This window comes from Danio rerio, chromosome 13, assembly GCF_052040795.2.
Source record: "Danio rerio strain M-AB ecotype USA chromosome 13, GRCz13ab, whole genome shotgun sequence".
Taxonomy (NCBI): domain Eukaryota; kingdom Metazoa; phylum Chordata; class Actinopteri; order Cypriniformes; family Danionidae; genus Danio; species Danio rerio.
This window is the reverse complement of record NC_141033.1, coordinates 49,806,237-49,818,691: the sequence shown is the minus strand read 5'-3', so window position 1 is coordinate 49,818,691 and position 12,455 is coordinate 49,806,237. Positions and strand designations below refer to the sequence as shown.

Below are 12,455 nucleotides of genomic sequence, written 5' to 3'. Positions count from 1 at the left end.
TAACTGCAACATCAAGGTAGTTAAACACTTTTAATTAAACTGCTGAATTAAATATACTACACATGATCTATTTTAGGTAAAATAAAACACGATAAAAAAACACTTGCATGTTGTGCCTTTAAAACTGAAAAACAGTCCCTCGGGAAGTGGCACCCAATCCTGTTTCTGGAGATCTACCTTCAAGCAGATTTCAGCTCTAACCCTGATCAAACACAATTAAATGAACTAAAGCTGCGGTCACACTGGACTTTACTCCCCATAGACTTCCATTCATATGCACGCGAATGCGTCAGACCAGAAACGCAAGGTGGAGCGTCAAGTTTCGCTGTGTTTGAAAGTTCAAGCTTGGTGAACTCTGTCCTGCGAAATTGCATCACTTGACTGCGTGAGACCAATCGAGGATCAAAACATGACCTCTCTGGACAGAAATTTAAAACTTGGAGCCATCTCTTTCTTTTTTAATGTCTAATCTCTTGTTTAATCATGCCCCTTTTTGCAGCGCCGTACAACAGAATTTCACACAGCTTAAGTCAGACCTGAAGAAGCACTTGGTAATTACAGACAGGTGTGTTTGATCAAGGTTTCAGCTGAACTCTGCAGGAAGGTAGATATCCAGGAACAGTAATGAGTACCCCTGCCCGAGGTGGATGTGAGTTGCTTTAAAAAGTCTCATCTTCTGGTCCAAACATTAACATTTAATTTAATTCTCAATTTTTTCATCAACCTTTTATCAAGTATCTTCCTTTTTATACCCTGCACAGCGCAGTGATCAACTCGTGTTGTTTATTTGTGTCATATAAATGAATGAAATGAAAATGAGTGTTCTGACCATCATTCTGCTCTTTTAAAATCAGCTCGTGAGTCAGTGATGCATCACAATATTTATGATTTATCCGAGCGTTTTCTCTTACCCAGCTCTGAAGTGGCCACCTCGGGAATGGTGATTCTCAACATGGAACCGGAACTCAATTCCTGAACAAAAGAAAAGTGAGAGGCGGATTTCAGCAGCACATACTAAATATTAGCAACTATGACACAGAATAGAGCTTGAAATGTAAAGCGTCATGTTGCTATTTATATCGATTCGAGTTTAGTCTAAAAATAAAATCAAGCTATTGTTTTTAAATTGTATTGTTATTTTTTTAAACAAACTAAACAGAAAAGACAGTTTCCAATCTAAACAATGTCAAATCCTCATTTTTCTATCACTTTCACAGACTAAAAGCTGAATCTACATGACCCGCAGTGTAAAAAAATATTTTTAGATGAATTAAATCAACTTTTCTAGTCATCTTAAATTATATAAATTAAACTGACTAAAAATATGAAGTTAACTGACTGAAAAATGAAGTTGACACCAGATTTAAAAGTAAGACGCCTTATTAAAATAAGTTAAAGTAACCTAAAATCATTTGTTGTCCTGATTTTATCCGATTTTAGCAGTGTATTATGAAAGACCGGCAGCTGTTTGGTTAAGCAGTCCCTCCCCTACTCTTTTTTTGAAGGACATCCTGGAATTTTTTTGACCACAGAGAGTCAGGACTTCGGTTTGAAGTGTAATCTGTAAGACGGCGCTCACTGAGCAGTATAGAGTCCCTTTCAATATACTGGGGAATTAGGGCCCACACAGACCGCAGGTTGAGCACCCCCTGTTTGTCTCATGGACACCACTTTCAGCAGCAACCCAGCTTTCCCATGTGATCTCCCTTTCAGGTACTGAGCTGGCACAGCCCTGCTTAGATTCAATAGGCGACCATGTGAGTTGCATAAAGCTAGCTGCCGGCAAAGAGCTAGCTGGCTATTTCCTGCCGATTTTGGCCATCCAGGACACTGCATTGTGGCATTACATTAATTAAAATGACATTGCAATCTTGTTTAGAAAATGCTCAACAATCACAAAGTTATTCTTTTTTTTTTTTTTTTTTACAGTATCCTTTGCTAAAATTCTAAATTTAAATATTATTGTTTCGAGATTTTAAGTTTTGTTTATTCTGATCGTATCAAATGTGTTAAATATGGTCCTTTATGGTAAAGAGCAAACACTTTCAGTGTTCCCTTTATACAAATTGTAAAGAACCAAGGTTCATAAGGTCAAAAACGTCATAAGGAATTAAAATATGTCAAATTCAAGTATATTTTCACAGCAAAACAACTTAAGAATGCAAAGACGATGTAATACACTTTTCAAAATATCCTTGATTAGCAGTTTTCTGTATTTTTTTCATGTTTCATGCTTTTATTTTCCCACATTTGTTTATGTTTTGGAACTGCATTATGGGAGCTTGATCTTTCTTCAAACAACTGACTTTTTTTCTCTACACTGTAAAAAAAAAAATCTGTTATTTTACGGGGGGGTCCGGCAGCTAGGGTGCTGGGAATAAATTGTAAATTAACGGTCGTTAAATTACAGACATTTACCATAAAATAACTTTAAACTTTAAATTACAGAAACTTACTAGAAATTTAAATGTAAGGAAATTTCAATAATTTAATATCTGTTATTTCACGGTAGCTGCAGCACACCCTAGCTGCTGGAAAGAAAAAAAAACTTAAAATAACAGATTTTTTTTTACAGTGTATATAATAATTATTACACATTATATCATTCCAAACTACTGAAATGTCAATAAGTCACTTTGTTAAACTGTAGAGTTGAATTTTTAACAAACGTCCACAGAGCAGAGATCAAAGTCCCGTAATGCAATTGACAACTGGAAATAAACAGAAAACACAAAAATACATTAACTATTAATTAACAGATATTATTTACAGTGTAGCTTTATAACTGTACATACTTGGCTTTAAAATATATACACTACCTGACAAAAGTCTTGTCGCTTATCCTACCCAAGACTCAAATCACTGATTAATAAAGTCATCTGGAATGGCAAAGAAAGCGTTCCTGCAGGACTCCCAGAGTTCATCAAGACTATTTGGATTCATCTTCAATGCCTCCTCCTTCATCTTACCCTGGATGTGTTCAATAATGTTCATGTCCGGTGACTGGGCTGGCCAATCCTTGAGCACCTTGACCTTCTTTGCTTTCAGGAGCTTTGATGTGGAGGCTGAAGTATGAGAAGGAGCTGAAGAATTTGCCCTCTCCTGTGGTTTGTAATGTAATGGGCAGCACAAACGCCTTGATACCTCAGGCTGTTGATGTTGCCATCCACTCTTGAGATTTCTCACACGCCCCCATACTGAATGTAACCCCAAAACATTATTTTTCCTTCACCAAACTTCTGAGTTCATGTGAGAATCTTGAGTTCATGTGAGTTCCAATAGGTCTTCTGTAGTATTTGTCATGACTGGGATGCAGTTCAGCAGATGATCCATCAGAAAAATCGACCTTCACCTAATAATCAGTTGTGGAGGTATCTACAGTTGAGACATTTGCTCACAAATGTCTTTGGCTCCCCTTCAAATTCTCCTAAGGGTAAATATATTGATAACATGGTCCGCAATATTATAAGTACTGGCCATGAAGCAAAACACTATGCACTACTCAAACAAGTCAACAAAAGTCAAAATATTAATTCTGCAGTCAAGATAATATGGGAAAAAGATTTGTGATGCACATCTGAAGATGAGCAAATCATTGCTGGGAATTTAAAATTAATGTCTAGAGATGTTAAAATTTTACATGGATTTTATTGGAATCTTGAAAGACAGGTTTTAAAAACAACCCAGAATGCTGCCGATGCCAAGAAGAAGCAGGTGACCTATTTCATGCATTATGGCAATGCACAGAAGTCCAACATTTTTGGAGAGAGGTGCATGAATACCTTGTAAAGATATTGCAGACCCAGTACGACTTTTGCCCAAGCTTAAACATACTTGGTGGCTTAGTGTCCCTTAAGCCACATGATTAAAGCAGAATCACAGAGGATACAGAGCTGCATCATGCTAGGCAGACGGGTGATTGTTAAAAACTGGAAATCTTCCAGTAGACCTCCGATCTTCGAGTGGATCTCAGAGGCAGGACGAGTTGCAGCTTTTGAAAAGTTTACACGGAAGGATCGAAATTTATTTTGATAAATGGGGAACATTTCTACGATCCACAATGTTAGCAAACATGTAATGAAACAAAATAATAAGTAAGGGTGTGATATTAGCACCCCCCCACCCTAAAAATCTACCTTCTGCCACTTTTCCACATGATCAACTAGAAGTCAAGTTATTATTTGTTGCTCTTACAACTGGACTTTTGTCAGGTAGTGTATAAAAAACATGCATTTAAGATGCTGATGACCATTAAAAAGAACATCATAACCTTGTGAAAGGGGTGCATTCAATAAATTCCATGACCAGTGGAAACCATGAAAAGAACAATTGCATGCATTCAGCCGATGACCTGGATGAAAACAAACCTCAGACGCCGGCTATTTTTAAAATGCTTCCTCAGACACATATCATCCCACATAAGTCGGCGAGATTGCTTTGACAGGCCTGCGAGGGGATTTCTTGCGGTAGGACACGTCGTTCAGTGGGAAATGACAACGCAGAGGGGCTGACTGCAGGGGAGCAGACCTTATCGAGTCCTGTCAAAACAGAGGCGGGCTCCTGGAGTCGCCAAAACACGCCGGTCATGTCCTGATTCGGTGGCAGCCCTCAATTACGGCCCGCCACTGTACCGCAAAAGCAATTACCAGCTCTTGCCTTCAGCAGCAGTGGTCAGCACCATCACAAACGCAAGCATCTTGACCCTGTTTGACATTTGCAAAACGCATTTAGGAAAGCAGCTGCTGCATTTGTGTCAATGTCACGAGCAGTGATGTATGGAGAAAGCCAGGTTGGTTTGAGATCACTGGCACCGGATATAAAACAGAGCCCACCTGGCTGAATAATAGTGGGATGATTCTTACGTAATATACTGCTAATTTTTGATCATAGATATTGATTTATAGTTCATTTGTGGTATATACAGTTCTCTTCATTTTTATTTTATTTCATTCAAATATTTCTCAAATGATGTTTAACAGAGCAAGGAATTTTTCCACAGTATTTCCTATAATATTTTTTCTTCTGGAGAAAGTCTTAATTGTTTTATTTTGATAACAATAAAAGCAGTTTTTCATTTTTTTTTAACCCTTTTAGGTCAATATTATTAGACCTATAGCTGACGCTGTTGTCCTGTGGCTGCCGTTGCATCAACCTAGTGGATGCTGCACACTGGGGGTGGTGTGGAGAGACCCCCCTCATGATTGAATGATGAAAATGCAGCTGCCAGAGTTCTTACCAGGTCTAGAAAATATGATCAAATCACCCCAATTTTATCCTCCTTACACTGGCTGCCTGTTAAGTTTCGTATTAAATTTAAAATATTGCTATTACCTATAAAGCTTTACATAATCCAGCTGTTTATCTAACCAACCTTCTGTCTCCAACAATCCAACTCGCTCTTTAAGATCTCAAAACTCAGGGCTTCTGGTAGTACTTAGAATAGCAAAGTCGAGTAAAGGAGGTCGAGCGTTCTCATTTATGGCTCCTAAACTCTGGAATAGCCTTCCTGATAACGTCCGAGGCTCAGACACACTTTCGCAGTTCAAAACCTATCAAGACCTATCTTTTTATTACAGCGTACACTCAATGCATCACTTAGCGGTATGATACATGGATGTGCTCCACACAGCTTTCTTGATCTCGTTTATATACACTTTGAACAGCAGCTATGCTAATTGTTCTCTTTATTCTCTATTTCCACCTGGGGCTACTCATCCCGAGGCCCTCAGACTATGCAGCGCCACTGATTTTATCCAAGACCAGCGACGAGAGGATCCCAAGGTTTCCATATCCTGGACCAGGCTGTATCCTGAGCAGCTGCTGTGGTGGTCATGGAGGAGTGTAGAGCATGAGATTTTTGTAACAGACATAATACTTTTATATAATACTTTTGAAAATCACGATCGTAATATATATGTCCATGCCTAATATCTGATGGCCAGAAAGTCATTCATTTTTTTATTAATTGTTAATATTTTGGTATTTGTGATGCAGCAAGCCCAGAGATTGTTGTGTACACTATGACTTTATATAAAATTAACTTTAATGTTTGATATGAATTAATAAGATCGATCATAAACAAATAGTTTCTCAACTCAAATGAGTGGCTGCTTAGACCCGGAAACAGTAGTACATACGTCATAAACACGTGTTTATTTTTATAGAGACAGAGAGAGAAAAGAGTGTTTTTACAGGTGGTTTGTCAAGCCCACTCACCTGTGTAAAGCACACTTCAGAAACTGGTGGGGAAAGGAAGAGGGTGCTGGTTTTGTTTTGTTTGTGTCAGGTGAAAAGATGGGATTTTACACTGCAAAAAATCCTTTTCTTTTGTAAATTTTCTTGTCTTGTTTTTAGTCCAAATATCCAAAAATGAATAAATCAAGTAGCATTTTTTAGACTAGCGTTCCATCTTGGCTTAAATTGTTAACTGGCTACGTCACACTTACTCTCTGATTCATTGCTGAATAACCAACCAGAGCACTCTCTCCTCAGTCAACGACTAACACCCATTCTACACACTAAATCAGGCCAACGGACCCCGACATTAACACCAAACACACTAGCCATACCAACAAAGCCCTAAAGGACTGTATGGCTTCTGTTGCACTTATATCAGGAGCATCAAAGCTGAGAGATGTCGAGAAGTGGCAGACTGCACTGACCAGTGTGACTCTGTTGCAGACGGGGTCTCGGAGGGTCTGAATACGAGGAGCAGTTTGCTGAAATGGAGACTCTTCCAGCCATGAGGACTCATTGTGCTGCAACGAGCTGCGCATCTCCAGCACAGGAGACGGCATGCCAACCTGAGATGAAGACAAAATTATTAACACAGAGGAAACAGAAGTATCGAGTACAATATTGAGTAAAATACTGTGTACTGTCATCAGGACGAGGGCAAAAGAAACTAGAGATTAGAAAAATGTTAAAGTATAAATGAAATCAAAACTAGCCATATTTGTTAGCTCGCATTGCTAGTTTTGTGGTGAACAATTCATCTGAGCATGTCATTAAGAAAAAATAATTGTTAGCCATTTAATTAAAATCTGAAAATGCACTTCCTGTTTGTTTTCAGTTGAATTCTCAGATTACCTCTGTCTGAGGTATTGGGTGTGGCTAACATACGTAACAACGCACCTCCAGGTGTGAGTTTTGTCAACAAACAGAAATGGTGAGGACGAGGAGTCTGTTAGGTTATAAGAACTCTCCCCAAACCATTTTCCAGATATTTCTGAATGAACTGCCTGCGTCCAATCAGCTCACAGTAAAAAAACAAGCCCCGCCCACTGTTTTCTCATTTAATATTGAGTTTCTCTAGGAACTGCATCTCAATGTGAAAATAAAATGGTCGCAGCTTTTGGTTCATGCAAACTTTCAACTATTATGTTTACAAATGTGTTGGTGAGGGGACTTTTCGTTCTGTTAAGCAGCACTTAGTAAGAATTTAGAAAATATTTTAAGTTTCATAGGAGGCTAATACTTTTGTCTTGAACTATACATGTATACTGTAAAACAAACACAATACCTCAACATTAACAGTTTTGAGACAACTCTTTCAGTTTTAAACAAAGATAGCATTACTCTTGTTATAAATCTGCCACTATGCTGACACACAGGCATTTGTAGCTTCGCCCTCTTTTAAAAAGAGCACAATTTTTTTTTAATTAAAGTGATAGCACCCAAATTTGGATCACATTTCAGATCAAAGCCTAAAAGAGGCAGTTTCAAAGAATTATTAGGGAGATAAAAGACTTACACTACCTGACAAAAGTCTTGTCAAAACTCGACTTCTAGTTGATCATTTGGTATCAGAAGTGGCTCATATTAAAGGCAAAGGCCTCTAGATTACGCTTATTTTACCAAAACAAAATATGATCATGTCTCGATTTTTAATGATTTCATTAGGACAGTAAGGTCTGACTTTACTTAGACATAAGTCTTGTCACCTAACAGAAATAATGTCCAGTATAGAATATAAAGTCATGCTGCAGTGGAAACAGAATGAATATTGTGTCTGACTCCATCATGAGCTTGGAGGACTGCATCCATACATCTCTGCAATGACTCAAATCACTGATTATTAAAGTCATCTGGAATGGCAAAGAAAGCGTTCCTGCAGGACTCCCAGAGTTCATCAAGATTCTTTAGATTCATCTTCAATGCCTCCTCCATCTTACCCCAGACATGCTCAATAATGTTCATGTCTGGTGACTGGCCTGGCCAATCCTGGAGCACCTTGACCTTCTTTGCTTTGAGGAGCTTTGATGTGGAGGCTGAAGTATGAGAAGGAGCGCTATCCTGCTGGAGTATTTGCTCTCTCCTGTGGTTTGTAATGTAATGAGCAGCACAAATGTCTTGACACCTCAGGCTGTTGATGTTGCCATTCACTCTGCAGATCTAGTATGCCCCAATACTGAATGTAACCCCAAACCATGATTTTTCCTTCACCAAACTTGACTGATTTCAATGAGAATCTTGGGTCTATGTGAAATCCAATAGGTCTATTGCAGTATTTGTGATGATTGGGATGCAGTTCAATAGAAAAATCCACCTTCTGCCACTTTTCCGAACAATTAACTACAGGTCAAATGATTATTTGTTGCTCTTGCAACCGGGATCGATGACAAGATTTAGTCAGGTAGTGATGTGTGATACCACTAGTTTCCTATCTGATCCGATACCAAGTAAAATGAAGACGAGTATTGGCGATACTGGTCCGATACTGATCCTTTGCCCAAAATTACTGTTTGGGAAATTAAAGTAACAAGTAGTGTACTTAAAAGTGTCACTTTATACTGAAAACGAACATATTACCGGTTATTCTTGTTTATTGGCGAAGAATTATCATGCAAAAAAAGAGCCAACTTACATATTTATTGACAACATCTGAGCATGTATATCTTAAAGCGTCTGCCTAAACATCTTAACACTAAATAAACATTAACACCTTTTGGTTTAGTGACATCTTAATTCGGCCCCCTTAAAGATTTTTAAACTTTTTCCGTTGCTTTATCATCGTCACAAAAACCCAAGTCCCCTAAATGCAGCCACAATTTCTCCCTCTGTACCTGGAGAGTGCCTGCTGCACTCTGAAAGCGATGTCTGTCTCACCCTAGCAGCACCTGTGCCTCTCCTTTCCTTCTCTTCTGACCACCTAGTCATGACGTTGTCCTATTTTGTCTTGTGATTTATATGTAGATGTTTGATTAGGTGTGTGATATTACAACAGTACCTCGCTGTTTTGTTACATGCGTCACAAAACGCATCGTTTAAGTTTATGGAAGTGAAGTAGCTCCACACATACTTCGTTTGCGGTCACCCACATCCAATGAGAGCGTGACTGAACAACATGTGCCACTGCAGCAGACAGAGCGGCTAGCAAGCGTGCTCTGCAGTTGTACAGGGCCATATTACGCACATGACTTGGCAGGCGGAAGAACAAGTAGTTCAGACTAAGTTGGCATTTTTTTTAGATAAACTAGGGTAATTGTGGTCAGGGGCGGCTGCAGGATTTCATTCCAAGGTACGCACAAATCCAGCACCACCCGTCCCCTTCCAATAGCAGTTATTTCAGTATTCAAACATTAAATAACGAATGCATCAAGTCAAATAAAAACAAATATTTTTTTTATAATTTAGCAAAATTCGGCTTTTTATCTTTGCATTTTTATTATTTTATTTTTGTTAGTTTTAATATTTTATTGTCTTCATAATTAAAGCTATAGACAAAATCCTGCTTGACATTTTAGAAAATATTTTGCGTAGCTACCCAGTATGTATTAACATCAGAGAAAAAAAAAAAGAAAAAAAAACACAGAAACATGTTATATGCCACCATAAATGTCCAAATTATATTTAACTGAATCGTAAATTTTTTTTTAAATTGCTCATTTTATTTCTATAAAACATTTTATTATTATTTGAGTAAAAACTATACCGACATTTGAGAATCCATATTTATTTTATTTATTCATTAATTTGACCTGTTTATTGGTGCATATATAGGCTATAATTTAACTCATACAACAGTTCCTTGGACAGCTACAGTGCCACTAAAGCAGGGGTCACCAATCTCGGTCCTGGAGGGCCAGTGTCCCTGCAGGGTTTAGCTCCAACTTGCTTCAACACACCTGCCTGAGTGTTTCAAGTATGCATATAAGTCCTTAGCTGCGTCCCAAATGGCACACTATACACTATGCACTCATGCACTATGTACTTATGCACTTACACACTCAACAGGATAGTATATGTATGTAGTGTCGTCCCAAATGGCACACTAATGTTTTTTTACTAAGCGGAAATTAAAACGTTTGACGGTTGCCAAATCAGTGAAATATCAAAAAATCAAATAATACCTGCCGTGAGTATTGCCGCATTTACCATCGAGAGGCGCTATAATCACTCTTGTAGGAGAATTTTGCTTTCACCATCTAGAAAAAATAAAGTTATTCAACATGTGCATCCGATAGCTCCGCCCCTTTCGCTACGTGAGCAAACCTGCGGTCGTTGAGTGCGTGAAGTGTCCATCATTACACACTTCATTTTAGCGGCTGATTGAGTGCATCATCCGGGTAATCAAAGTGCACTTATTATTTTTAGAGTTTTCAGTGTGAACACACTACTTACACTGTTTATACTACAAAATGGCGTAGAATAGTGCATAAGTATGCGATTTGGGACGCAGCTCTTGATTAGCTATTCAGGTGTGTTTGATTAGGGTTGGAGGTAAAATCTGCAGGACACCGGCCCTCCAGGAACAAGTGTGGTGATCCCTGCACTAAAGCTTTCAAACACAACCCCAATAAAGTTATGAAAGATGAGACTTTCACCGGTGACGGCCAACATCTCAACATGCCGTAACCGTCCTTCGGGTGGTATAGCCGGGATTAACTCACAAAACAAGACGTCAGGCTTGACTGAAGTGCAGTTATTTCCTCGTTGTTCAAAGAGTGAAAGTTCGTGTTTCATAGATATAGTATGTAGCTTTAGGACTGTGAACATCAACAATGTTAAGCGTGTCTTTATTCGATGCACAGCAAAAACAAAAGTCTTTCAGCAGTGCATGTAGCTGTTGGTTAAGTTCTCTCCCGGAGTCCTCAGTGGAGAAACAATCGTAACCATACCCAAGTGAACGATTTATGGAGAAGCAGGCAGCTGTAGTGTATACTGTTTAATAATCAATTTAAATTATATCACAAATAAATAAATGAAAATCAGCAATAATTCCCGCCCTCTCTTGGTAGGTACGCACAGTGCGTACAGCCGTATGGCTGCAGGCGCCACTGATTGTGGTTACTTTCCTCTGTATTTCTATTTCAAATAAACTACATATTTGCTCCAAATTATTGAAATATCGATATTTTGATACGAGAATCGATTATAAAACATACAAAGCTGATATCGATATTTTAGTATCGATCCGCACATCACTATTGTCAGGTGGTGTATTTTACATCTTAGGTGTCTTTTAAATCGGCCCCCACTTTAAATTATGCAATAGCAAACTAAGACTCTTTAAGACATTGGTTTATTATTGTTTTACATGATTTCTGAATAAAAAATTATGACAAAAATGCACATTGTAAGAATTATATCGTGCTTTATATTTTATAAATATAATATTAAGCTGACTTTCCCATACTGGATGGGAGACCACTAGGGAACACTAGTTTGCTATTGGAAGTGGTGTTAGTGAGGCCAGCAGGGGGCGCTCAACCTGTGGTCTGTGTGAGTCCTAATGCCCCAGTAAAAGTGAAGGGGACACTACACTGTCAGTGGGCGCCGTCTTTCGGATGAGACGTTAAACCGAGGTCCTGACTCTCTGTGGTCATTAAAAATCCCATGGCACTTCTCGTGAAAGAGCAGGGGTGTAACCCCGGTGTCCTGGCCAATGTCCCTCTATCGGTCCTTACGATCATGGCCTCCCAATCATCCCCTCCCACCGAATTGGCTCTATCACTGTCTCTCCACTCCACCAATAGCTGGTGTGTGGTGAGCGCACTGGCGCCGTTGTCCTGTGGCTGCCGTCGCATCATCCAAGTGGATGCTGCACACTGGTGGTGGTGTGGAGAGACCCCCCTCATGATTGTGAAGTGCTTTGGGTGTACATACACAATAAATGCGCTATATAAATACACATTACAATACATTACATACTTACCACAAAAATATGGTACTTGTTTGCTTTTTTAACATTCATTTTCCTTTCCAAATAGCTTAAAAACAAGCCTAAAATGACATTTGTTGCCTCTCTGTTGTCCAATATTATTAGTAATAAATTACCATCAAAATAAAAGGTACAAACTGTGATCAAAATGTGTTTGTCCGCACATCTACATCATCTCTCCTTAATATAGAACTGGACATCAGAACTGAATAAATAAAAAAAAAAACATTGTGAACGTTAGCAAGGGCCGGAGAAGCTTTTATCAATGGCGCAATCCTTAAATGGTGGCTCT

General features: G+C 38.7%; 1 protein-coding gene across 9 annotated transcripts in view; it reads right to left on the bottom strand.

The window, feature by feature from the left end:
* Nucleotides 1-12,455, bottom strand: part of anapc1 (anaphase promoting complex subunit 1) — a 181,950-nt gene that overhangs the window by 137,404 nt on the left and 32,091 nt on the right. For all 9 annotated transcript variants that reach the window (XR_015506403.1, XR_015506406.1, XR_015506404.1 and 6 more), the window contains exons 15-16: nt 6,663-6,803; nt 912-972 (exon numbers count right to left, since the gene is read on the bottom strand). Coding sequence is in view for 4 of the 9 variants with exons in the window: in XM_087279784.1 (XP_087135910.1) it covers nt 912-972; nt 6,663-6,803 (202 nt within the window). In the remaining 5 variants the exon portion in view is untranslated. The remainder of the gene's footprint in view (nt 1-911; nt 973-6,662; nt 6,804-12,455) is intronic.